The 27,914-nt window shown below is 46.4% G+C and overlaps 1 protein-coding gene across 1 annotated transcript in view; it reads right to left on the reverse strand.

The window, feature by feature from the left end:
• Nucleotides 1–25,000: 25,000 nt before the first annotated feature.
• The window catches only part of LOC111156983 (spermatogenesis associated 48), a 70,250-nt gene continuing 67,336 nt past the window's right edge, over nucleotides 25,001–27,914 (reverse strand). The window contains exon 9 of the mRNA XM_022518166.1: nucleotides 25,001–25,124. Coding sequence (XP_022373874.1) covers nucleotides 25,001–25,124 — 124 coding nt within the window. The remainder of the gene's footprint in view (nucleotides 25,125–27,914) is intronic.

Consider the following 27,914-nt stretch of genomic DNA (forward strand, 5'->3'; position numbering starts at 1 on the left):
ACAAGCAGACTGTGCTGAGCACAGAGCCTGACACAGGGCCCCATCTCACCGCCCTGAGATCACGACCTGAGCCAAAATCAAGAGTCAGAAAGGTAACTGACTGAGCCTCCAGGGCACCCCATGTTTTCAAACTGAAGTGTAGTTAACACACAATGTTACATTAGTTGCAGGTGTTCGGAGTGATGATTCTACACTTCTTATGTTACTAAATGCTCATCAGGGTTGCTGTCCCCGTACAAAGTTTTACAGTATCATTGAGTCTACACTCTATGCTGCACTTGGACACTGAGTTTTCGAGTCCCCAGACTCACACGAGGTGCCTATTAAGTGGCCGAGCTGAAATTTCATCTGACCCTGTAGTCCTTGTTTTTAACGGTGACAGTGCCCAGCACCTGGAAGGATCCCCAGGGACGGGGAGGCAGTTTCTGCTTCTGGTCAATGTACTTGATGCTCTGTGGGTTTCAGAAGATAGAAGTGTTCTGTGGGACAACCACTGCCCTTCCCACTTCCCTTTGCCTCGGGCCCCTTTCACCTGAGGGGCCCCAAACCCCTCACTGTGACCGTTTCCCTGAATTGACTCCCAAGGGCTTCCTCACTGTCCTCGAGGTCATGGTTAGGTCCCAACGCAGCCGTCCATCAACCTCATGGGCAAAATTCTGAAGGATTCCCGAGGACTCTAGTATCGGGGTTCATCTGTCTTAGTGTTTTTAAACATCTCTTCAACAGCAAAGCCCACCGTGACTGGATCTCTAAAATCCACCCACTGTTGTTTTCTCTTTCTGGTAGATTGAGGAGGCAATGCATCGGTGTTTCCTAGCGTGGACCCGTCAAGCCTGACTTTAACTGACCACGGAACTGACACCTTTCAAGAGCGTGTTATACACCACAGCTCCCAACGCTGGGCGCGTGCTCCTGCAAAACTCAGCATCTGATATGAGAGACTTGCCTGACGTGTAGCGCAGATGTGCAGGTATAAGCAGTGCAAAGCCGTAAGAGAATTACTGTGATCGCAATATTTCATTTTTGTCGAGCCCTAGGTGGTAAGTATTGAACGCATGATCTCAATCCATCCTCACAGGGGACCGTGTGAGGTAGGTAATGTTCCCATACCACCTTAAATGGGAGGAAACTGAGGTTTACACAGGTACATGGACTTCCTTACTATCATTTGGCCGTCAGGAGATAGGGTCTGCGTCTGTGTCTCCTTAGTCTGACTGCAGAGCATGAGTCTTTAATCACAGCTTCACACAGCTTCATGGTGGGTCAAGGGCAGGGAAAGACAGAGAGGGCTGCTTCGAGGAGACAGCATTTGATCAGAGCCTTAAATCTTGAGTAAGAAGTGGACGAGGGAATCAGAACAGATGAAAATTCCCAGCTGAAGAAACAGTATGCACCCAAACCTGAATGTCAAGGTCATCTCATGTTTTGGGAAACTCGTGTGGTGTTACTCAAGTGAACTTCCTGGTGAGGGTGGGGCAGTATGACAGGGAGCGGAGGGGAAGTGGCAACGCCGATGCAGGGGTGAGGTCACAGAGGCCCTTGTGGGCTCTGCAGAGCCTGGAGGTTTGGTCCTGCTGACTATGGCAGCCCTTGAAAAAGTTGGGACCTCAGAAGCAGAGGGATCGAATGTGCATGCAAGGAGGGTCACTGTGCCGTGTGCACAGGTAGCGGGAGTGGGGTGGGCTACAGAGACAAGGTGCATGGGTGTGGGGACAAAGCACACAGTTCCTGCACTGGCCTAGGTGGGGCAGGATGCAGGCTTTGAGGCCGTGGCAAGAGGGAAGAGGATTGACCCATCGGGGCCATTTCACGGGCAGAATGATCAGTACCTGGTGCCCGAGTGCATGGGCACGTGCGGTGGGAGGTCTGACTAAGGTGCCATGCTCCACATGACATATGGCAGAAACTGACTCGAGCCAAAAAGGGGAGTGCGTCTGATGGCTGCTGGCTAGCACAGCTCAGGGAAGGGAAGAGTTGGAATCCTGCCTCAGGGGGACACGGCCCAGAGCCGCTAAAAGCCCCTGGGAGCATAAGGGTAAGGATGGGGGAGGGCTCTCCAGTCTTCTCCAGATGGCGCCTGAAGCTCCATTCCATCTGGAGTCTCTCTGGCTCCAAGCGTGAGCAAACTCTTCAGTGCGACGAGCTGTTAGCATCAACAGTTATAGGTCTCCAGAGAAGAGGGGTTGATGGAGAGATCAGCGTAGAATCTGACATGGCAGAGGATTTGACCGAGTCCGGCCGGGAGTCCTCCAGCCCTGGGATCCAGCCTTCCCCTCTAGGGAAGAGGAAGATGAGCTTAAAGCAAGATAGCCCACTCTCCAACAAGAAGAGAGATGTAAGATTTAGAGTGCATGAATATTATGTCTGCCTATAAAATACAAACCAATCTCCAGAATTAACCCCTCTCCTTACACACACACACACACACACACAAACTGAGAGAGTTGGAGGACTGGGGGACTGGAGTAAGTGTATGTGATGCATGGGGCAAAGGCATAGAGGAACACGCATGCAGCAAACCTGCTGTAGTGAGCCTGGGGTCTTGGACCAGCCCCAACTGTTCTTAGCTGTGTGCTTTATGGCCAAACCGCTCAAATCTGAGTGTCGATGTCCTCAAAAATTTCAGCAAATACTTCAGTTCCAGGTCCTACCTCCTTAACCTCTGATTCTGTAAGTCAAGTTCTTAAAAAGTTCCACAGGTCATAGGCTGAGCAATAAAGGTTGAGAACTGATTGGCAGGAAAACCTAAAAGCAATCATCTTTCAACAGGTACTCATTCATTCAACTCCCATCTTCCAAGTACCCACTGTGGGCTAGGGTCTCTTCTGGGCACTACACCCACAGTGACGGATGGGACGGGACCCATCCTCTCTTGGAACTTAATGCCTCAGAAGTAGCTGTCAACAATGAGCCTAACCAGAGAAGGAAATAAATGCTTCCACGTGGATCCAGAATGCTATCTCCTCCTTGCAAGTTTCCTGAAATCTCCATAGGTCCTAAATTCCTAAACGTATTTCATTGACAACTCTGGACTTAGGGATGGTTTCAATGTGCTACACCCCAGGGCACTTCAGAGGCAAAGGAATTCTCAAGCACCCGCAGCTCTCACACGTCATTACTGGGCATTCCAGAAGGCATGAGTGGAGCAGGGAAAACTTGGGTCTTAACTGGAGCTCTTTCCCCAGCTCTCCGTGTCTTCGAGTGCGATTATGAAACCGTAGTGAGAAATGGTGAGATCCACCTGCTGCGAACACTGTGCCGATGAGAACATAGAACTGAGTCTTCTGGGCGCCTGCGTGGCTCAGTTAAGTGTCTGCCTTCGGCTCAGGTCATGATCCCTGGGTCCTGGGATCGAGCCTCACATTGGGAGAGTCTGCTCCTTTCCCTTTGCCCCCCCCCCCCCCCCAACTGCTTGTTCTCTCTCTTTCTCAAATAAATAAATAAATAAATAAAATCTTTTAAAAAGAAAAGAAAAAAAAAGGAAGAAAGAAAGAACTGAGCCTTCTTACAAGCAGGAAACCCAATGGTAACATGTTGCAGTTCCTACTAAATCCAGCAGGGACATGGTTAACCTGGACTGCCGAGCCACGTGCCCTTCTGTGGGGCAGAAGTCGGGAGCCGCACTCTGGGACGACCTGCCACGGTGGAAAGAGGAAGCTCTGCCTTGTGTCTGTGCGGTCGGTTAGGGGCGGGGGTGGGTGGCAGGGCCTGGACAGCCGGGAAAGCCGCAGCCAGGACTTACGGGAGTCAGTAACACTGTCGATGGAACATGAAGTGATTTGAGAGACTAGACGTGTGAACATGGGTGCCCGGGATGCGTGCACCTCCTACAGATAACGCGCGGAGGGAGGGCGTTAGATGAAATGATTTTTACTGGGTGTCTGAAGGGGCCTCACAGAGCATCTGACCCGTAGCAGGTGCCGGTAACCATTTGTGACTAAATATCTGACCGGCGGAGGGAAGGACCCAGTAGGTGCTAGAACCCAGACTGCAGCAGTAACTAATGAAGCGATGCCAGTTGTTCCAGCCAACTTTGGGGCAGTGCAGGTGGATCTAGGCCTGGCGGTGGCCCAACACTCCCACTGGCATAGCCTGGCAGCTGAGAATGTGGATCCCGGTACCGGCCGTCCTGGGTTCAAATTCCAGCTCATCCTCTTTGAGCATGTTGCTTTATTCTGCATACCCGGCTTTCCCCGACTGTAAAATGGGATAATAACGGCATGGGGTGTGTGTGCGTGTGCGAGTGCACGCGTGCGTGAGCACATGCGTGCGTGAGCACATGCGTGAAAGGAATCAATACACGTGAGAAGCTTAGAAGCACGTAAGCAGAGGGTAAGTCTCTGAGGTTATTAGCTATCAGGGTTAGCTGTAATGGGAGCTGTATTTGGACACGTATTTAATAACCTAAGTCCCAAATACCTCGGAAGTAGAGACAGGCGTAACTACTCCAGAGAGGGCCGGGAGTAGCTACCATCATCTGGCATCAAATCTCCCTTCATACGGATCGCTCCACTGCTTCCCAGACCACCATTTACCATGTCGCATCGCCTGCGTCTCTGCTTCCTTTTTTGTCCCTCACAGCTTAAAAAAATACTCACAAGTGCAAGTAGGTTCTCAGATAAAATCATGTAGAAGAGTTCAAAGACCTGAGCGCTTCCCAGGCAGAGACCTGACCATTTAGCAAGGGCCGAACGCACCCTCCTCCCATCTAAGCGGTGTCATTTTTCGATGTTTGGCCTTTATCTTCCCCGTTTATGGAGTGTCCCTCCATCCTGGGGGGCTCTGCAGTCCCCGTGAAACACCCCACCGTTGCCAGGAATGGGGGAATTCGGTGTCCACCCTGAGCCACTGGGAAGGATGAAGCCAGGTGGAATTCCAGAACCTTCTCAGGCGCGACCACCGCAGAGGCCTCCGGGGCCCCCAGCTTCCTCCGCAGAGGGAGAGGGGGAATTTCCGGCTGGGACCCTTGGGCAATCCCCCGGCTGTTACCCAAACAGTCACAGGGCTGGCCGTGGACACAGGACGCGAGTCCTTCTCTGAATGCGCATCCTCAGAGGAGATGTGAAGGGGCAGAGGGACTGGATAAAGGGAACTTCTGGGCTGGCTTTGTCCAGAAATTTCCTGTCGAGTGTTTCACTTCACGTTTAGGAAAGGATTGAGGAACTCTTGGGAATCTGGTTAACAAGGTTAGACCGGCTAAAGAGAAATTCTACACCCACCCGAGTCTCCCTCTCCGGGGACTCTGGGCCTCGTGGCCTCCCACCCTCCCGCATACAGGCAGGAGCCAGTTTCCAGAAAGGCCCTCGGCTTCCCGTCTTGTCTCTGTGCCTCAGCTTTGTGGTGGTCCTCACATGCACTTGGCATTGTCTCCCCCCAACCCCACCCCCTCCCAGGGTGTATAAAAAAGAGAAAGAAAAAAAAAAAAACCAACAGGAAATACGGGAAGTGGCCCCTCTGCCTGCACGCCCTGGGCTCTGTGGACTGCACCATCCCCAAACGCTTTCTCAATTCTTCCAGCGCTTTCCACAAGAAACCTCCCCCCACCCCCTCCCCAGACAGGCCGGTGGAAATAAAGCACCAGGCCCAGCCAGCTAAGAAAATACTGCGATATCAAGTATGCCTGAAAGGGCGCGCAGGGAAGAGTACACGGTGTTCAAAGCCGGTGTCTTCTCGGCCCTCCTCCCTGGGTTTTTAAAGAGCAGATTTGGGAAGACCGGAGAGAAAGAAAGAGTACGGGATTTTCTTTTCATTTCATGGATCCTTAACCCATATTTAATGCAGACTCTGGATTTTAGACACAGCAAGTGTGCTTGTAATTATTTCAAACAGTTAAAAAAGCTAGTTAATGATGTTCAACATAAGTAATCATGTTAAATAGTAAAATTTAATTTCTTAAAAACTTAAATCCTCATATCTTCTGGAATGCATTGTACTGTAGGATGTCTGAGTAAATTAAATTCTCTCCCGCACACTAAAGCATCAATTTCCTTATGGTAATTATCTGCTAGATTGGATCTGTCAGAGGCAGGGAAGCAAGCCTGACATTATACCCTCTTTACAAAAAATGATTACAAAAAATTAAGACGAATGAGTAAAATTAAGGCCGCGGCTGGTAAGCCTCCATAAAGCTCTCATGGATCACTCTACATAAGATACCATTGTGCTGGGGACTAAGCTTTTAATGACTAGCCGTATAATCAGGGAAGTCCATTAAAGGACAGGAGAAGTAACCGATCACAAAGATAACAACCAGAAATGATTTTCCGCCAAGGAGAAGCAATTTATTATACACAAAAACGCATTTCTAACGGAAGTGTCTAGAGAGAGGAGGAACTCGCTGGAGATGGCAGGATTCCTGTCCTGGGAAGTTGGACAAGGGGTTGGTGGGGGGACACTTGGGGTCTGGCGGGCTCTGCAAGGTCCCCTGGGGGGCTTTGCAGGTTCAGAGACTGGAAGCCCCCTGGGGCTACAGAGCATGCTGGCCCCCTGGGGACCCCTGCCTCTGGGGTCTCTGGCCTGGATGTCTCGGGAGCCGCTGATTCAGACACAGAGAGGCTCAGTTCGGGGCCGGACTCACACTGGCTGTGCCGCGTCGTTAATCTGCTGGGTAAAGCCAGCCATGTGTGAAAGCGCTCAGGGAATCTAATTGCTTGGCTATCACGGCCTGCACATTCCTGTAATTAACTTGAAGGCTAAGGACAAAGCAAAATCCCCATGGAATCCCAAGGAGAGCTGCCCTGTCTCCAGACGTCAAAAACAAAAACAAAAACAAACAAACAAAAAAGACTTGGCGTTCAAGGCCCTGGAGCGTCCACCACCCGTCACCTCCAGCTCTCCCCTCCTCGCCCTCCAGATTCCTCCCTCTGCCAGCCTTGTCTGGGCTTCTCCCTCTGCCTGTCCATCTCGAAGGACGCCCTCTTCCCTCTGTATGATGGGATTGTTGCTTCTGTCCCTCTCCAGCAGCTGTCTACTGTGTGATTTTCTGCAAGTTACCATCTTCCCGGGACCTCAGTTTTCTGATCTGTAGAATGGGATTGTTATGACAACACAGCCTCTTGGGTTGACTGTGTGCATTAAGGACGCACTGGGCTCGATGTGCGGTGGGCTGTACGGAGCCCAGGTGGGGTTTGTGACAAACCATGGCCTCACCTGGCTCTTTGGCACCTGTGCCTGTCACGAGCCCTGTGAGCAGAGAATGTGTTTTTCATCATAGTCTCTGCACCAAATACAACCACGGACAGGTAGTATGTTCTTTAAATGATGGTCCAATGACAATGAGAGGGATTGACATTTTTCTCATCTTGAGTGAAAACCGGGGGCAATGAATACTCATGTCAAAGCCTCAGTTTACCTGCATTTTGAAAGCTCTCGAGGAGCTGGTCTGTGCCTTTCTTGGGTGTCGGGCACTCGGGATTTGCTCTCTGACACTGTGAGAGATGATTTCCCTTTGATCACGTTGGGAACCCAGATCACTTTATTGGCCAGGGACACACAGGGCGGTTCTGAGGTGAGCCCCGGGAGCCAAGGTGGCCTTCTTTGGGTGGCCCCTGGCAGGGCTTCGTCTTGCTGAGCTTGCTCCCGCCACCTCTAAAGAGTGTGCCCAGTCCAAGCTTTCTCTACATTGCTCGTGCCCTGCACGCAGTTAGAGCCTTTCCGTATCACAGAGATTCCTGCTCATTCTGAAGCTGACTTTCTGCACGATAACTTCTCTCTGGTGTGCTCAGGGAAAAGGAACTGCTTTCCCTGAACTTTGGTAATATTTCCACGAGACCACTGATGAAATTATAGTGCCGGCTAACTGGTTATGTGCCTGTCTCCCCAGGTAGCTAGCTAGGGAAAGGAAGAGTCACAGGGTGCATTTTCTATTCTCCATTTACATCCAAATGTTCTGGAAGCCTGTCCTGGTATAACCCAGCACCCAAGAGAAAATCAGTGTACTCTCAGGTGACCATGAATATACCAGGCTTCCAAGCGATGGTGCACCTGTGCAGAAGGTGTGTACTTGTCCAGTGGAGCAAGTGTCCTTCCCTCTTAACCCTCGCACCCAGGACATCTACTCATTCCTCTCCAGCCTTCTCCCATCTGTCTTACTGCCAATATGGCTCACTTCTCTTAGCATAAGCTTCTTTATTGTGGTAAAATACGCCTGACGTAAAGCTCGCCATCTTAACCGTTTTAAAGAGTACGTGTTCAGTAATGTTAAATACATTGACACTGTTGTGCAACTTTCAGAGCTTTTCCATCTTGCAACATTGTAGCTCTGTCCCCATTAAACAACAGCTCCACTTCTCCCACACTCCCCAGCTCCTCGAAGCCACCACTCTGCGCTTCTGTCTCTATACATATGGCTTCTCTAAGTACCTTGTTGATGGAGTCACACAGTATTTGTCCTTCTGCGACTGGCTTATTTTACTCAGCGTCATGTCCTCAAGGTTCCTCCTCCATGTTGTAGCACGTGTCAGCATGTGATTGCTTTTTCAGGTTGAATAATATTCTAGTCTATGTGTATAGAACCTTTTGCTGTCCATTCATCCTTGGGTAGACACTTGGGCTGCTTCCCCTTTTTGGTTATTGTGAACAATGCCGGCATGCACAGATGTGCCGATATCTCTTTGAGAGCTGCTTTCAATTTTTTTGGATGTATACCCAGAACTGGATGGCCGGATCAAAATTTTAATTTCTTGAGGAACCGCTATACTGTTTTCCATAGCTGCTATTCCATTTTACATTCCCACAATAATGCACAAGAGTTCTCATTTCTCCACATCTTCAACAACACTTGTTTTTTTTTGGGAGGAGTGTCTTTTTTGTTTTTGTTTCTGATAGTAGTCATCCTAATGGGCATGTGGTAACCTCTTACTGGGGTTTTGATTTGTATTTCCCAAAGGAATATTGAGCACGTTTTTATGTGCTTGTTGACCATTTGTGTATCTTAGTTAGAGAAATATCTATTCAAGTCCTTTGCCCATTTTTTTAATTGAGTTATTGTGGTGTTGAGCTATAAGAGTTAGTTATAAATCCTAGATATTAACTCCTTATCAGATACACGATTTGCAAACATCTTCTCCCATTCTGTAGGTTGCCTTCTTCCACTCTGTCAGTTGTGTCTTTTGATGCACAGATGTTTTTAAGTTGATATGGTCCCACATATCTATTTTTAAAATTTTTTGTCTGTGCTTTTGGTGTTTGGCCCACAACATCATTGCCAAATCCAAAGTCATGAGGTGTTTTCTTTTAAAAGCTTTCTATTTTAGATCTTATATTTAGTTTTATTTTATCCAATTTGGGGCAGTTTTTAACATGATGTAAAGTCAGGGTTCAACTTTGCTCATAGCAGAAGTTTTGTCCTGACAAGTTTCAGACTTTTTTTTTTTTTTCCATTTATAAGACACAACTTCCTCCTAAAGGAGAAGGAAGTTTAAAGATGAAAAGAATGTCCTGAGGGACAAAGACAGTCTCACTTTGCCATATTGGAATCCACAACACCCAGCTGAACAGACCTTTGTAGAATGAGTACAGATCTCTATGGGGATAAAGACCAATGCATGCAATGGGCTTGCACCACAGTCTACCCAGCTTGAATGCTTTGTGTGTAGACCAGAATCTTGCTCCATAATGGGCATTTCTGCCTGGTGAGCACTCCCATCATCCTTGTGGGGTTGGGGTATAAGGGGAAGTGCCCTTTCTGATATCTGAAATGGGTGACGAGAGTCCATAAACCAAGGCAAGGTCCTTGAGACTGGAGAGGGTTCAGGTAAGTTGCTAGCTCAGTGCATAGGAATGAGACCAGAAACAGGAAGGAGCCAGAGAGTGGAGAGCTGTGAAGACCTAGGAGCCCATCAAAACAGGTGGAGTGGCCGTGGGATGACTGCCATGAAGCCCATTAATCCTGTCTCTTGTGGGCACCCCTCAGGAGGCCAATGGGCACCAAGTCCTTGGGTCCTGGGAAAGATGGCATGGGCAGCACCAGGGAGTGGAGACCTGAGCAAGCAGGCCTTGGGGTCTGGCCATGGGTTCTTGAGAACAGCTGTCATAGAAACACAGCTGAAGCCGACTGGATACCCTTGGGTTACTTTTCTCTCTGCTACCCCACCTGCATTCCCCAAAGCCCCACTCAGTGACCCATTGGGTGGGTCTTGGTCACCCTTAAGATTGTGACCTACACCCTGAAAATATAAGAACTGATGTCCACGTTCCGCAAAACTCCATGACCCGGCTTTGTGGCCAGCACACGCCCTATGAACTCTGCCTGCAGGATTCTGTTTGGGGAAGTAGATGCATGATCAGAAAAAACACGCAGACGTCCAAGTAATCATCGGTCACTCATACCTATAAGCCCGTCAGGCACCTGAGGTATGATATCTTTCTTATGGGTGCTTCCTAGTTGGCTGATAGGGTCAGGAAGATTCCCACCTCTGTCTTGAGGACAAGACAGAGGTGGGAAAGGACTTAGAAAATCCTCAGAACCAACCTCCTCAATCTGCAAAGGGCATCTGAGGCCCTGAGGTGCCCTGTGACTTGCTGGAGATCATGGAGCTTGCTGACAGCAGACATCACTGACTGAGGCCACATTTCGTTTCTGCTCCTATGATTCCTTATCAGCCAGAAGACAAGATGTAAGGATTTCTGAGGCTAACGTTAAAAAAAAAAAAAGGCATACTTATTAACCTATTGTAGCAAATCCTTTGCCTAAATAATTCTGTGTTATTTACCTAAGTTGTAATTATTTAATTGGCTGAAAACAACATTTTGACAGGATGGCTGTGCATACATAGCACTCAATCGTTCTGTAGCAATGTTACTAACAGAGAAGCACAAAGTGTGCTTCAAAGAGAACTCCGGAATGATCTAGGATGTTCAGACAAGATCGTGCCTGCGACAGGATATCGAGGGAGCAGGTTTCCAGCGAATGACCAGATGGGGACTCTTCTTTTGAGCTAAAATATCCAAAAACCAGCTTCATGTGGAAGGCTATGGAAAGATATGACAAATTCTCCTACCAGAACCACCCATGCATGACCTGGATGTAAGAGAGGGACCTCGGTGGCAGTACGAATGTTTACAGAACACAGCTGGAATCAAGTCATCACAGCCCATTTTGCCATCAGCACGCAGCCTCTAAAGTCAAATGCATTCTATTTTCATTGGCTTCCTCTCCTGATCAGCTCTTTCTGCCAGACTCAGACAGGAAACTCCCCTCTTTTGTTCTAAAATAAGCTAATGCAGTAGCCCACTGTTGGGCTGGTTCCACATGCGTCCTGCATCGTGACTCTTCACCTGCCGACAGCCCAACCGTTACCTGTTCTCACCTCGTGAGCACCTCCAGTGTGCAAACCTCGTCAAGTCAGAACACAACTGGTGTCCATTCCACATAAGATCTCCAAAGGCCTGTATATATGGCTCTAGATCAGCATTCTTTTCAGCCAGGTATGTCCCAGGGCCCATTTCTATCTGGATGCAGAATATAGGGTTCCCTTTTCCTGGGATGTGGTGGGTTTTTAATAAATGTTTCCTAAAGTCATGACTGATTAATTAAATGAATTTGCAATATTCTCTGCTCATCTTCAACATCCTAGGACTCATGTTAGATACCATGGCAGAGGTGGAAACAGATGCCATCTTCTATCTTTCATATACATGATCTTCAGATGACTTCTCCCAACATCAGTTGTTTTCCCAATATGTGTTAGGCAATGTCTCTCCCTTTGTAGGATGTAGTTCCCAGACTTATGGGACAAACAAGTATACAGGTAAACACTTATGAAACAATCCATTAAGTAGATAGCTGTAGGTACAAAGTGCACTACAAATGATGAGAATCAGTAATGAATTCCCCCAGGGGGTTAGGAAGACCTAGGATATTACCATTGGGTCTTTAAATTTACGGTGAGGAAGCTGGCAAGGAAGACAAGAGAGCCCATAAAAAAGTGTAAAATGAACGCTGGCAGCCTGCGCAGTGGCAGTGTGGGATGGCTCAGTGGCGAGGAGAAGATGAGCCTGGAAAGGAAGGCAGGAGCCATGCCATGAGAGACCTGCTGAACTCAGCTGAGGGCAAAGGACTTGTTCTGGGTTTTGGTGGGATTTCTCTGAAACCAGAAGAATTCCTATCAAAAAGTTAAATGAGCGGATCTGTGTTTTAGAGCCAGCATCTAGCAACAATGAGGAAGGTGGATTACAGAGGGCAGAACTGGAGTGAAGGAGGGGAGGAGGGAGCAGAAGAGGACTACTGCAGACCATTAATTATGAAAGCGTCAGGGATGGAATGATGATGGCCTGAGCTGGAGGCAGACCAAAGGTGGCAGTGGAGAGAAGAGAAGTTAAGACATACAGAGTTGTATTCCGTAGAACCTGGGTATCCCTTCTTTGCATGTGATGTATTGAAGGTGCCCTAGGGGCAGAGGTGGGGGTTTGGGATGTGGGACTGCGTGCAGGTAACCAGCCTAGGTGACTCCGCGCAGGTTGGAATGGCAACTACACATGTGAAGTCAGGGACAGAAGCCGGCCTGAGAGCAGGGGTCAGTGGGAAGGGTTTGGAGGTGGATATCCTGAGTTGAGTCGCGTGCGTGACAGCCGAGCAGAGCTGTCCAGCGAAGGTTAGGAGAGAGACTCTGGGTCCCGGCCAGGGGACTGGATCCCAGGGGCGAGTTTCCCCTGTTTGTGGGTCACGGGTAAACAGAAGGCCGTTGAAGTCATGCCAGGAGAGTGGGTCGCCCCTGCTGTTACTGCCTTGTGGTCAGTCTTTCTATTCAAAATGCCCTACACCCCAATTCAAAGTAATGTTATGACACAGTTCTTGACCACCTTCATTTAATCCTTGATCCAGGGGAACGTCCAAAGTCCTTATGCCGGCATACAGGGATCTTTTAAAATCTGATGCTGGGCTGACTTCTGTTATTTCTTACAGACCCCCTCCATCAGCAGTTCTCTGTGACCTCGGGGTACCCGATATTCTTTTGATATGCATGAGGTAAAATCACGGATGGATAGAAGATCCATTTGGAGTGTGGATCTGGTGGAAGGATCCAACGAGAAAAGCAAAAACAGGGACATAGATATACATACATGTACAAATACAGATGTCAGTGTATATGGACACACACATTTTTTAATTTTCACATTTTTTTTAGAGTGTGTGTGTGTGTGTGTGAGAGAGAGAGAGAGAAAGAAAGAGAATGAGGGGGGAGGGGCAGAGGGCAAGGGAGAGAGAGAATCTTAAGCAGGTTCTATGCTCAGCATGGAGCCCAACACTGGGCTCGATCTCACAGACCCTGAGATCATGACCTGACCCAAAATCAAGAGTCAGACGCTTAACTGACTGAGCCACCTGGGTGCTCCACTCACACACACCAGTTTTTGGTGAACTTACTATAGAAGGAGGTTGGCCAAGCAGCCTGCACCAGGCTGTCCCCTCTCTGATGCTGCTGGAGCCCCCAGCCCACCAGCAGGCCATCGGGAAGGAAGATGAAGAGGAGACCAGTACCCACAGGGCAGAGTTGGAGACTTACAAGGACGCACTGAAACCCATGTCTGTTCTTGTGGTCTCTGATCTTGGGGATGTGGGTGTCCTGGGGTAGCCCCTTCCTCAGGTAACTCCACACACATAGCCCAGGAGTCAGAGAGACAGAGGCTAGCTGAGCAGGAGGGCCTCCATGGGTAGTATTTGCTTCATTAGTATTTGAATAACTGGAAGACAGTGCTACAGAATGATGGCAGAGTGGTCATCACCTGCCTTCCACCTCGAACTCTGGGGAGAAAATTTCCCTTACAGCTCATCCCAAGGGGACACATCCTAGAACAGAGACTCTGGGACCCAGAGTCTCCATGTTCACAAAATGGGGGAGGGACCCATTGATTTTCAGTGGAACGTGGTTCTACTTCTACACGGCATCTAATCTTGAAGAAACTACCACTTGATTTTCTAGATAGAATCAAAGAAAAACATCACGGTTGCCTGAAAAGGCTGTTAAGACACGCCTCTCCTTACCAATGGTCTATGTTCACATTTTCCCCATACATCAACCAAAGACAAATCTATTGCCACAGATTTGCAGTCCAGAAGCAGATGCAGGAAACCTGCTGCCTTTTAGTAAACGAGACACTAATGAGATTTGCAAAAATTAAAACAAGACTCACTAAATTTCTTTTTCTTTTCTTTCTTATTTTTTTGCAAAATACTTATTTTTCATAAAGAATGGGTTGTGTTAATGCATAATGACTTTATTTCTATGGCTTTAAAATGAATTAATAAAGATTTTTAAATTTATCAGTTCTAACTTCTAATATAGTAAATATCAATGGTATGAGCCACATGAACAAATTCAGAATCTCAATAATTTTTAGGAGTGTCAAGGACTTCTGAGACCACCGTTCTGGAAAACTACCAGCCCACATGATGGAGGAAGTCATCAGGTTGGGTCTCTAGTCCAGCCACATATCTTCCTCCTTTGCTCTGGCTCCCATGTTACCTGGAAGGTTCTCCCCTCCCCTCCCCTCCCCTCCCCCCCCTTCGTGAAGTTCATGGCATTATTCAGGGCTCAAGATCATGAGCCCCAGGAAGCGCTGTCTATTCTGTCCTCTGGTGGACGTCTTTAGTTATACCTGTGGCACCCAGAACCCCATCTTACCTACACTGTTCGTCTCTGCAGCTGAAACACAGCACATCACACCCCACTGCGAACCCAGCTGTGCTAGAGTGAGCCCCCTACAGGTGTGTTGACTGAGTAACTGAATGTGCCCTCAGATCTGTGCCAAAACCTGAGACATACACAGGAATTCTATTAAAGACAAAGGTGGAGGGTGCTCATCAATTCAGGCCAGTGGAGCCTCCTCCCAGAGAAGCAGGCTGAGGACAGTCTCTTTTCCTGAAACGGAACACACAGAGTCAGAGGTCACTGTTTTGAAGGAATCTGGCAGTTCCACCTGACTTAGGTGAAATCAGAATTGTTGGGTATTTTCAAAGAAGTCGTTTCTTCTCTTTCAGTCAGATTTTAAATGAGTGGTACTTGATTAAATATAGTTCATAATAATTTTCAATCAGAATATCAATCATCTGACCCTGGATCCGCACAGGCTGTGGTGCTGACCAACCACAGAGGCAATGGGTTCTGAGGAAGCCCCCCTCCCCGGGGAGAATTCTCATCCCACTGTGAGTTAACGTGCTACCCTGCGGACCTGTCTGAATTCTAGGTCCTCATCTGTGAACTGTATGAAAGAACACATACCCTGTAGAGTAGCTGGAGCAGTTAAATGAAATAATACTTGGGCCTGGCACACAGAAACATTAAAAGGTTGTGGCATCCTCGCTTCCCTTCCCTTCTGTCTGCCCAGCCCCTCACTGAAATTGCAAACTCTAATTAGTTTGTGATGTTGTTTGCCTCTTCACTTGGCAAATTCAGAGGAAGTATACTAAAATTATTCAAGAATCCTGAGCATTGGGTCCAAATCAGTGAGGTTGTACTGGATACAAAAAGAAAATATTTAAATTTGACTTTTGAGATCCTTCTCTATTTTCATTCAAGTTTTAACTCCATGTCTTCATCTTATACAGTTTTTTCCAGCTGCCCTGACCTACAAGTTTCTTTCTTTTCTCTAAGGCTATAAAATGTGTACAATCTACACTATGCAATTTAGCCCTTAGTAGAAGAATTTGACATGTTCTGTGTCCCAGTAAAATGTGTGTGCACATGCAGACTGCCCAGAGTCCTGGTGAACCATCATCCATCCACCCATCCATCTGTGCATACATCCATTCACCCATCCATATGTACATGCAACCATGTATCCATCCATCCATCCATCCATCTATCCATCCATCCCTCCATCCTTCCATTCATTTATTTCACAGACATTTTCAAGTATTACCTAATACATGTCTGGCTAGGTGCAGGGCCCAGGTTGATACCAAGATAAATAAAACATGGTCCCAGCCTTCAAGGATGAGAAAGAGAAATACGTAAATGTGCCTTTTCATTACAAGGAAATAATTGCTATATTTTGCATTCAAAACCAAAGTAAGGCAATCTGGGGGTCACAGGAATAAGCGGACTTATTTGACAGCTGTATTAAAACCCAAACTGGATGTAGGAGGACTCTCAGCTTCTGGCTTCGGCACATGGGGGAGTCACGGTGTAACTGGCTCATCAGGATTGTTGAGGTTCAGCAGGATCAGAAGCCATAGGATGTGGACGGCGGGTGCTGGGCAGGGTGGGGGAAGGGCTGCCTGTTACATGGACAGCACATACAACACAAGGAGGGGAGCCATGATCTGTTTCAGAAGAGAGTCATTTTTGATAATAACAATGTTATTATGGGTTGAATATCTCTAATGTGCTGGTACTTATGTATGTTCTCTCATTGAATGTCCTCAACAACACAGCAATTTTTCTAATACAAAATGTGAGCATCGAGGATGTAAATTTCTTGCCATAAATCAAGGAGAGTACCAGAGTCTGTGCTTCTCCCCAGCCTGCACTGAGGGGACACTGACTTTGATGTGGACCAGTGAGTTGGCTGCAAGGGTAGGGCTTAAATGCACAACCCCTTTCTAAGGGAAGAGATCAAAGTCTTCTTGGGATATCATGTGAATATTTAGAAGGTTAGAGAAAGAGGAAGATAAAAATTCTGAATCAGAAAGCTTCGACCAAGAGTAATCAAATATCAAATACCACATTCAGTGGCCAGACCCCAGGAAGGGCAGTGGTGAGATTCATGGTCCCTCCGTACACAGCATGCTTTCTCCCCTCTTGACCCCGGTGAAGACCCTGTCCTGCCCCTCCGTGTCACCTTCCACTTCAGCACACACCACTTTCTTCTCAGACAGGAAGTGAAAGTGAGCAACTCCCTCACAAGGGGCGCTTCTGATGGAAAGGGCACCTCTCTGTAGAGCCTGTGAGAAAGGAAGGGGGGGTTGAAGTTTTTCTGAAGAACAGGACCTTTTTCAGGAGCCTGAGTCTCCAGGCACCCGCAAGGACAGACCATAAAGAATTCAAAGGAACTACAATCAAACCACAGACAACATTAATAATATCACTCCCCACCTTAGCTCACCTCACCTTTTAAGCAGAAGAGGTCAAGGGTTTTGCAAAGGTCCCTGTGCTTTGGAGAATTGCCAGGAGCTGTCACCTCCCTGGTTTGATGATTTCCATGTCTGAGCTCTTGGGAGCCTTCCCGGGGGCAGCCCAGCACCCACCTTACACAGGGTGTAGTTGTCCAGCCACTGTTCTTGGGCCCAGCACAGCCTCCCACACCAGCCTTTACAGGAGTCAGTCTCCAACTGGAGGAGCTGGAGGGCTCCTCCATTGTTCTGTGGAGCCAAGAGCTGACTTCACTACACAAGAGATCAGAGCTACCCAAACAGGCAGCAGCAGAACTCATTGGGTGACATGGAGCCCTATCTGTGTTGCTGACAGGAATCACATGTGGGGAATGTTTCCACCAGACTGCCCCTGAGGAGCTTAGGGAGCAGGGCGCATCCACACCTGTTCTTCCACTATGCACCCTGCAGGCCCTTCGTCCTCACACACTCCTTCAAGAAACGAGTTTGCTCTGGTCCCCTGAGCCGTGACTGACGTCCTGGTTATTCAAGTCTACCCCATCTCCCCTACTCAGGGTGTGTGGACATCACTCACCTGTCTCCTTGTTCTCAGAAGGCCTCCTTGAAAGTTCACAGTCCCCGTGTGCATTTCACTACTTTGTGTGTAAGGTTGACTCCAGAGAAGTCCTTTTATTTCTCAACTGGTAAATTCATTATGAAATAATTCCTGGAGAGATACAGGCCACTGATTTTCTGTAATTTGCAACACCACACTTGAACTTGCGCTGAAAGCTGAGCCTTTTGGTCCTCTGTTTTAGAAGTATATTAATGTTTCTGTGACCTTTACCAGATGGCAGTTGAGACATAATCTTTTAAATAACAAAACTAAGAAAACCAATAACTTAAAATACATATTACTGACCCTAGTTTGATGAGCAAATTAGGAGAGATAAGTCTTTTCCTAAAAGGTAAAGAAAGTCAAAAGGTCTTGTAAAGTTGAAGTAGAATGATTAGAGATACATGAATGGATGGATGGGTAGATGATAGATGATAGATAGATAGATAGACTGATGGACAGGTGAATGGGTGGATGGATGGATAGAAAGATGGAGAGATAGACATATGGATAGATGGATGGATGGAGAGATAGATGGATGGACGGATGGATAAACAGATGGATAGAGAGAGATAGATGGATAGGTAGATGGATAGATAGATACATGGATATGTAGACAGATGGATAGATAGACAGACAGACACTGTTATTTTCAGACATGGATCAAGATTCATCTTCTGGATATGCAGTAGCTCTTTATATACTACTACATTCTATACCCTATTGTAGGTAATTTCCTTGATTACACATTTAGTCTGTATCTGGATGACAATAAATGTGGGAGCAGAAAGCCACCTGGGAGAGTGGTGGCATCTGTGCTGCCACGGACATGCCGGCTCCAAGCATGTCACCATACGGGGCTGAATGCCTCTCCATTTGCACTGGAGTTGCCCAAGGCAGTCAGTACCTCGTAGGGCCAAATCTGCCCTCAAGACCTGGACTTATTTTGAAGCCCTACACCTCCTCCCTGGTGGGTCCAAGTGGTTAAGTGCCAGCATTTTCTCCCACCAGGTCTATGCTGTGTGCAGAGTTCAGTGTAATGTGGACAGAAGTCCTAAGAGCTGAGACCAAGCGGAGGCTACGCCACCCAGAGTCATGGTGAATAGAGAGGACAGAAGGGCCAACGTTCCCTTAGAAATGTCTATGTCCTTCCCCGGAATCTACAGTGGCTGTGATCGTGCTGTCTTGGTCTTGTTCAGTGTTTGAATGCAGCATCTACGGTTCACAGTGGTCTCAGAGCCATGTCATGAAGGACACGCAAGATACCAGGCTGAAAATGTGACTCTCAGGGAAGACTTTTGTTGCCTTTGTCATCTTACCTAATTGCCCATAGACGAATGGCCCTACGCCTTTAAATGTTAGTGGCATTTACCCGCATGCCAACTTGTGTTTGGACTCTCCGATCTGCAGAAATTAGACCACGTGGTTCCAGGACCTCCTCTTCCCAGTCTGGCTGGGTTTTCCCTTGACTCTGCTTTGACCTGCGCGGAAGCTCACAATCCCACCTGGGGCCTCAGGGCTGCACTGAGAACTGGACCACCCCACCCCTTCCTTGATCCTAATGCAGATCCCATGGACTCTCCCCGCCAAGGACCCCGTGACCCAGCGACCCCACACCTGCCCTCCACCCTCCCCACTACATTGCCAAGTCTCCTCTGTGTTGTATCTCATGGCTCTGCCAACACAGGAAGAATAGATTAACACTGACACTTTATGGCTTTACCTCCAAAGTGCGAATGCAAGGAAGTAAAGCTGTTTTCGTTTACAGTTCACAGGGTAGAACCAGTGGGGTTTGCCCTCGAAACCCACTCTGGGTGTCTGTGTGTGGGGGTGGCACTCAGAAGATTTTCCTGTGTGTTGTGATCCGTGGGTGTGGTGAACAGGGCAGCCCGACCTTTCGAAGTCAGTGTTCGCTGTGTGGGGGGAACTAGGTTTAAGGGATGGGAAGTGCTCTGATGTTCATACTTGTGAGTACGTTCAAAACAAACTATCATCAGCACACCCAAGGGCTCGATAAAACTGCAGGAGAGCATCTGAATACCATTTGGAGAGAAAGCCCAAGGATCTGCTGTGATGCAAAGTCAGAGAAAACCCTGAGACTGTGGGGCCTGGATCAGAACACTCGGCTTCATACGCTGGTTTATTGAGAATTTATTGAGCTCCCATTAGATGCCCAGCACCTTATGGATTACCAGTTGCTGCTCCCACATCCCAATATAATGAAATAATTCCCCTTTTCAGAAGGACTATTAATATGGGTAAACCTTGCAAGGTCTCTTATGGTAAAGATACAGAATTAGTTCCGCTGAATCATTCCTTAAATGTGTGTGTGTGTGTGTGTGTGTGTGCTCCTGTGTGTGCACAAGCACCTTTCTTGTGATAGGAAGTCATATTTTTATTTGGAAAAAAGCCACATATTTTTTAATGCAGCATAATGTTTTGGAGAAAAATGAACTCCACTGACTACATGAAGGGTTTAATTTTTGTATTTTTGAGAGATTATGCATGTCGGTGCTCTCCGTAGCCTCCTCAGTGCAATCAGTGTTTAACGACTTTATCAACTGCCCCGGTTGGCTTGTTGACACAGACCCCACAATATCGGTGAGGACCCCGTGGGCTCCTGACCACAGGCTTGGCACACACTGCTGTGTCTCAGGGCACTTGTGGAAGGACCAAGTGCACTCAGGGAGAGCATGGATCACCTTCCCACGTGAAGTCAGGTAATGAGATTCTCCGTACTCTCAGGGCTACTGTTAGACCCGTGTTTCTCATTGTAATCACAACATCATTTCCATTGTTTCATCAGGCCAGTGTTATTTTTCTCCCAGAAGCTATGGCTCGGACCTGGAGAGCTGGTGCCCTTTCAGAGCAATTCTGGAACCCCTGCTCCGAGTCAGAACGCCTCCTTGCCTCCCAGGGATTACGTGAGATTGGTCAGGAGAAAACCCCACCTTCAAAGCAGATATTTTTTAAAAAATTGACCCTGAAGCTATATATTTTCTGTAGTTAGTTGTAGCTATTTGTCATTTTTCTTCCTTAGCAGGTTATTGATTATAATGCAGAGCTCAAGATTCCCAGAGATGAAAATTATCCCGCCTGCTTGGGCTTTGTGGAACTACTGGGTGTAATTTAGAAAATTCTCAATTATTAGAACATGGTCCGTAGTGGCCAGGTTGTTCCTGCTACCGATCGTTGGCGCCTCTAACCCCAACCGCCGGCTTCCGGCTGCACCGTTGGGGCGGGAGGGTGACCAACCACGAAGACCCCCCATTTTCACTACACTGTCCTGGCGTGGGTTTCCCTTCCATGGCTCAGCGCTCCATCTAGTGCATGAAACACTAATGAGAAACACATTGAACATGTCTAATGTGATCTGTGACCTACTGATTTCCCACCGACAGTTCGCCATCTCCTCCTATCACAAAGATCTTAAAATTAAAACAGAAAAATCTGAAACTGTGTGGAAAGGGGAAAAAGCACGTAGAAAACCAGTGGTTCTCAGACATGCCACGTCCCAGAATGACTCAAGAGGCTTCCTTGGGTAGCAGCTTTAAATGCGGAACCCTGAATCAAGTTTGTTAATGTCTCTAAGTTCATGTACTGATTTAATTCAGCCTTGAGCTTCCTGGCAGGCATGGGAAAATGGAAGCACTTTCCATTTTAGCATTTTCCATTTGGGGCACCTAAGTAATTTCACACCTATCTATATTACAAACCACCAAATTTTAGAGAAGATGAAGGTGGGTGGCTTACATAATTCTCACACTCAAGACACCTGCTCTTCAGGAGGGCAAGTGTCTCCTTGGTACTAAATTCATTAAAGGAAATATCTGATAGTTTAGGGATATAGGTTTTTTTATAACTTCTCAAAGTTTCCAATTTTAAAGAAATACATGTCAGTATAACAATATAAAAACACACAATTACCACTAATGTGTTTTATATCTCCCCACATTATTCTGTGTATACCCATTTAAAATGAAATAGAATAATTAAATACATACTGTTGTAAAATCTGCTTCTTACACTTCCCAATAATTGCATGTACATCTTTCCGTGATAATAGAGACCTCCGTTGTCTTTTAAATGCGTTATTGTATCTAGTATATTCATGTACTGCAATTTATTAAATTTTCTCTCGATGGGCATTAAGTTGTTTCTAATTTTTGTCATAAATTGCCACACCTTCAATTTCTTTATATAAACGTATTTGCTCACTGGTGTAATTCTTTGCTTGACAAAACCCTAAAAGCAAAATTACTAGGTTTGAACCTTTGCCAGCAGGTAAAGCTCTGGAAGCAGTGCTGAATGCCCTCCGGAAAGGTGTGATCAGTGTCGGGTCCTACTCCTAGAAAACGAAGCTGTGGCTCTTTTCTTACCAGTACCGATTGGCAGGTAGAATGTGAAATACTACAGTCATGTGTCCAGTATTCCTGAGATGTTAATACATCATTTGGTCTTCGGCCACTTCTATTTCTTATTTTTTGAGTGTATTTATTAATAGCCATTGTCTTGTTTCTATTGTTGTAATCTCTTTTCCCCCCCATGATGGACTGCTTTTATAGTGAGGATATGAATTTTTGCCTGACATATTTTGCCAACAGGTTTTTCTTTAAAAATTTTTGGTGGTATTTTTTAAGTTAAAGTAGTTCATTTTTTTCTTCATAATTTCTGGCTTCAGTGGACTCTGGAAAAATTTTCTCACCACCTCACAAGCTAATTCTCCTGAATTCCCAGGTAACATGCCTAAGGCTGTCAATTATCCACTTAAAGCTCTATTCCAGAAGCAGTTTACTTTTGATTTATGGGAAAGACCTGGATGTATTTTTCTGTTTTGTTTCCCAAGAGTTGTTTCTGGATCATCTGTTGAAACAAATCTATCCTGTATTCAGGGGGTTGAGATGATTTCTTTATCTGCTTCTCTCTAGATTCCCTCTTCTCTATCAGGAGTATCATACTTTTTGTATTATTGAGTTTGAGTAACATAGTTACAATTTTACATTGTAATATCACTATCTTTTAGAATAAGCTTATTGGAATGCATTGTCTTTTATGGACGAGCTCTCTAAGACTTTCGAACGATATCTTCCTCCTCAGTGTTATGGAAACTGCAGGTGTTCTCTGTGTTTGGGTCACCCATGGGAATAAATAAAAGCCTAGAGAGTAAAGCTGTAGGAAAGCCCATGTTCTGGGGAGAGAAGAACGGGCAAGGGGCTAATCCAAGAAGGCACAGGTACATCCGTTCCCAGTGCATCAGACTGACCCAAGATCAGACTTCAGAACCTGAAAAGCAGATCCATATCCATTGGGTGGTCTTCCTTGATTTTTACAATTTTCATTTAAACAGCTAAGAAGGGAAACTGGAATAATACAACAGACAGTCACAGGTAAAGGCCAGGAATTTCTAGGGGCTGGTACGTCTATGTTGGCCTCGGATTCAAGATCCACAGTGAGCAGGATTTTCATTTTCTCTTCACAGGAAACAAGTCTGAGCTAGTTATGGTGCAACTGGAGAGCTGCCATCTTTCTCCTGTTGGATGTGGCTTGAGGATGCCGCAGACAAAGCCAACATTCCTCTAGAAGCAGCTTCGAAGGTGCTCAGGGCTCTGAGAGGTATCCAGTCACCTGCACGGTCAAGGATGGAAGTCATTATCTTAAGCTACAGAATGAAGGTCAGATGCTGCTGGGACTGTGCCATAGAAAGGCCCAGAACAACAAACAGGTGTCCCTGATTTTGAGCAGTTACACCTCCTGACAGAGTGGCCTGCCAGGGATGTTTACCGCAAAATGTGATCTCTGGCCCTTGCATTAATTGACTTCCTGGACAGGGCTAATCCTTCCCGTTTCCATTTGGGTGAGAATCTTGCAGAGATGAAGATTTTTGTTATGGTCTGATTTTTTTTTTTTTAAACAGATTTGCCTGTTCTGAAAATAATTAGGCCACAAGACTAGGTTCAGTGAAGCCATTCCTTTTCCTTGAAGGCAAGTCCACTTCCCAGAATGAATGGTCACGAGCCTTCCTGTTCTTTCTGGAAGAAAGGCAGCTCATAAAGACGGTCTGAAGAGCTAACATCCAGATCTATAGATGTCAACTGAGGCGGTACCCAGTCCCCAAACAAACAACTGATTTTGCCTTTTTGGAGGAATAAGCAGGGCTTACACATTGGCTTAAAGCTCCATAGGATCACTATCTCATTCAGAACCGCTTGGAAGAAGAAAGCAGGAAAAACAAACAAACAACAAAAAACCCGAGAAATACTTCTAAAAGGTCTAGGAAATAGGGAATTTTTTGGTCTTTTTTTCTGTTTCTGTTTGTTTTGTTTCTGAATAGCTGTAAAGGTTATCCAATCTGTAGAGAAATGGAGGCACAGTATCTCTATTTGGAAAGCCTGGGTTCTAGTTCTAACCCTACCAATTATTAGTAGCGGGACCTGAGATAAATACTGCACTTTTCCTTGCCTTCGTCTGGCTGTTCATAAAGTAGCAAGGATCTTAATGCTCGGAGGATCACAAAGCAAGGACCATAAAATGCTTATTATGGGTTTGAAGGATCACATGAGCTAAGGTTTGGGAAAGCACTTTGCAAACTCTGACGGGATCCACAGATATGTGTACACAAATAGAAATAAACTTCACATGTATACAAGTAAAGCTACATTTCCCTGGCCAGAGGGACTCCACACAGCCCATGTAGTGATTCTGGAGCTGGTGCAGTCTTTGGCCAAGACCCAGGCAGCCCACACACCAACCCTAAAGTGGATATGACTGGTCACTGTTGCCCTATGAGCTTCATGGAGCCTGGGGGATGCTTCTTTTTCTGAAAGAGAAATATTACAGCCAGGTAAGGGATGGTTTTGTCTTTTGTCGTCATAGAAGTTGTCCCCATGTGATGCCATATGTGGAAAGAACACACCCCTTTCACTCTCAGCCACTCAGTCTTCCCATTAAGAACATATGGGGTTTTGATTGGATAGTCTGTGTTCACAAAATATGTGATCTGTCCTCTGCAGTTTTAATCCCTGCATTAACATGGCCAAGACATGAAGCCTCTAGGTGGATCTGGCATTCCAACTCTAAAGAGGAATCTTCTAGAAATAGAATCGCTGCTACTGATGGCTTCCAGAAAATCTTGGCTGCCGTCATGGAATGGTGGCACTCCAGGACCAGGTCAGGTCAGTGACTGAGGTTGGAGCCCCAGACACTCTGCCTGAGGCTAAAAAGAGCACCAGACTTCATCTGACCTGTATGGACACACCCAGAACAAGCCCGGGTCTTTTATTCCCCCATCACACCAAATGCAGTGCCTCACCAAGACTGAGGTTTCTAAGTCCCACTCAGAGGGCAGGCCTTTGTCAGTAGCCTACAGTTTCTTGTTGCTTCTTATTGAAGGGATTGTAAGGTTTTACATTTGTGACCATTTGAGACAGCGGTGCCTGGTGACGGAAGACATCAACTTTCATTTCTTTCTGTAAGATGCTATAACAGGGTGGAGAAAAAGAAAAAAGAAAAAAAATGAGCCATGAAATATACATTAAAATATATAACCTGATCTGTTTTCCAACTAATGATACTCATGTTCAGGTGAGGGAATGAAGGTCAGGAGAGCTCATAACAGAAAGGGAGACTGGGGATGATTAATCCTTGTGTGCATTGTTTCATTTATTTCTTTATTTGCATTCGGTTCCATTTATTCCATTACATGCATCATATTGTAATCTGTTTCATTGACTGAAAATCCTTTCTGTGCCTAGAATTATAGTCAGTGCTAAGAATGGATAGAATAGAAAATGTAGTCAAAAGGAGGTACTCAAGGAGGAGTCAAGATGGCGGAGAAGTAGCAGCTGAGACTACTTCAGGTAGCGGGAGATCAGCTAGATAGCTTATCTAAAGATTGCAAACACCTACAAATCCAACGGGAGATCGAAGAGAAGAAGAACAGCAACTCTAGAAACAGAAAATCAACCACTTTCTGAAAGGTAGGATGGGCGGAGAAGTGAATCCAAAGCGACGGGAAGATAGACCGCGGGGGGAGGGGCCGGCTCCCGGCAAGCGGCGGAGCAGCGGAGCACAAAATCGGGACTTTTAAAAGTCTGTTCCGCTGAGGGACATCGCTCCAGAGGCTTAACCGGGGTGAAGCCCACGCAGGGTCAGCGTGGCCTCAGGTCCCGCAGGGTCACAGAAGGATCGGGGGTGTCTGAGTGTCGCAGAGCTTACAGGTATTAGAACGGGGAAGCCGGCTACAGAGACGGAGCCGAGGAGTGAGCTCTCAGCTCGGGGTTACCTTGAACCGGTCGCAGGCTCGGTCAGCTCGGAGCGCGGCCGGAGGCAGGGTGACGGGAGTAAATCGGCGCTGTTCTCTGAGGGCGCACTGAGGAGTGGGGCCCCGGGCTCTCGGCTCCTCCGGGCCGGAGACCGGGAGGCCGCCATTTTCATTCCCGCCCTCCGGAACTCTACGGAAAGCGCTCAGGGAACAAAAGCTCCCGAAAGCAAACCCGAGCGGATTACTCAGCCCGGCCTCTGGTAAGGGCGGTGCAACTCCGCCCGGGGCAAAGACACTTGAGAATCACTACAACAGGCCCCTCCCCCAGAAGATCAACAAGAAGCCCAGCCAGGACCAGGTTCACCTACCAAGGAGTGCGGTTTCAATACCAAGGAGGGCAGCGGAATTCCAAAGGAGGAGAAAGCAAAGCACGGAACTCATGGCTTTCTCCCCATGATTCTTTAGCCTTGCAGTTAATTTAATATTTTTTCTTTTTCTTTTTTTTTTTCAATTTATTTTTCTTCTTCTGCTAAATTTTTTAAACTTTTACCCTTTTCTTTTTTAACGTTTTTTAACTAGTTTATCTAATATATATATATATTTTTTTCCTTTTTATTTTTTTTTCTTTATTGGTTTTCTTTTTTTAATTGTTTCTTTTTTTTTTTCATTTCTCTCTCTCTCTCTTTTTTTTTTTCCTTCTTTCTGAACCTCTTTATATCCCCTTTCTCCCCCTCACGATTTGGGATCTCTTCTGATTTGGCTAAAGCATATTTTCCTGGGGTTGTTGCCACCCTTTTAGTATTTTACTTGCTCCTTCATCTGCTCTTATCTAGACAAAATGACAAGGCGGAAAAATTCACCACAAAAAAAAGAACAAGAGGCAGTACCAAAGGCTAGGGACCTAATCAATACAGACATTGGTAATATGTCAGATCTAGAGTTTAGAATGACGATTCTCAAGGTTCTAGCCGGGCTTGAAAAAGGAATGGAAGATATTAGAGAAACCCTCTCAGGAGATATAAAAGCCCTTTCTGGAGAAATAAAAGAACTAAAATCTAACCAAGTTGAAATCAAAAAAGCTATTAATGAGGTGCAATCAAAAATGGAGGCTCTCACTGCTAGGATAAATGAGGCAGAAGAAAGAATTAGCGATATAGAAGACCAAATGACAGAGAATAAAGAAGCTGAGCAAAAGAGGGACAAACAGCTACTGGACCATGAGGGGAGAATTCGAGAGATAAGTGACACCATAAGACGAAACAACATTAGAATCATTGGGATTCCAGAAGAAGAGGAAACAGAGAGGGGAGCAGAAGGTATATTGGAGAGAATTATTGGAGAGAATTTCCCCAATATGGCAAAGGGAACAAGCATCAAAATCCAGGAGATTCAGAGAACCCCCCTCAAAATCAATAAGAATAGGTCCACACCCCGTCACCTAATAGTAAAATTTACAAGTCTTAGTGACAAAGAGAAGATCCTGAAAGCAGCCCGGGAAAAGAAGTCTGTAACATACAATGGTAAAAATATTAGATTGGCAGCAGACTTATCCACAGAGACCTGGCAGGCCAGAAAGAGCTGGCATGATATATTCAGAGCACTAAACGAGAAAAACATGCAGCCAAGAATACTATATCCAGCTAGGCTATCATTGAAAATAGGAGGAGAGATTAAAAGCTTCCAGGACAAACAAAAACTGAAAGAATTTGCAAGTACCAAACCAGCTCTACAGGAAATATTGAAAGGGGTCCTCTAAGCAAAGAGAGACCCTAAAAGTAGTAGATCAGAAAGGAACAGACACAATATACAATAACAGTCACCTTACAGGCAATACAATGGCACTAAATTCATATCTCTCAATACTTACCCTGAATGTTAATGGGCTAAATGCCCCAATCAAAAGACACAGGGTATCAGAATGGATAAAAAAACAAAACCCATCTATATGTTGCCTACAAGAAACTCATCTTAAACCTGAAGACACCTCCAGATTTAAAGTGAGGGGG

This window comes from Enhydra lutris, unplaced genomic scaffold (assembly GCF_002288905.1).
Source record: "Enhydra lutris kenyoni isolate GAN:26980312 unplaced genomic scaffold, ASM228890v2 scaffoldscaffold51, whole genome shotgun sequence".
NCBI lineage: Eukaryota > Metazoa > Chordata > Mammalia > Carnivora > Mustelidae > Enhydra > Enhydra lutris.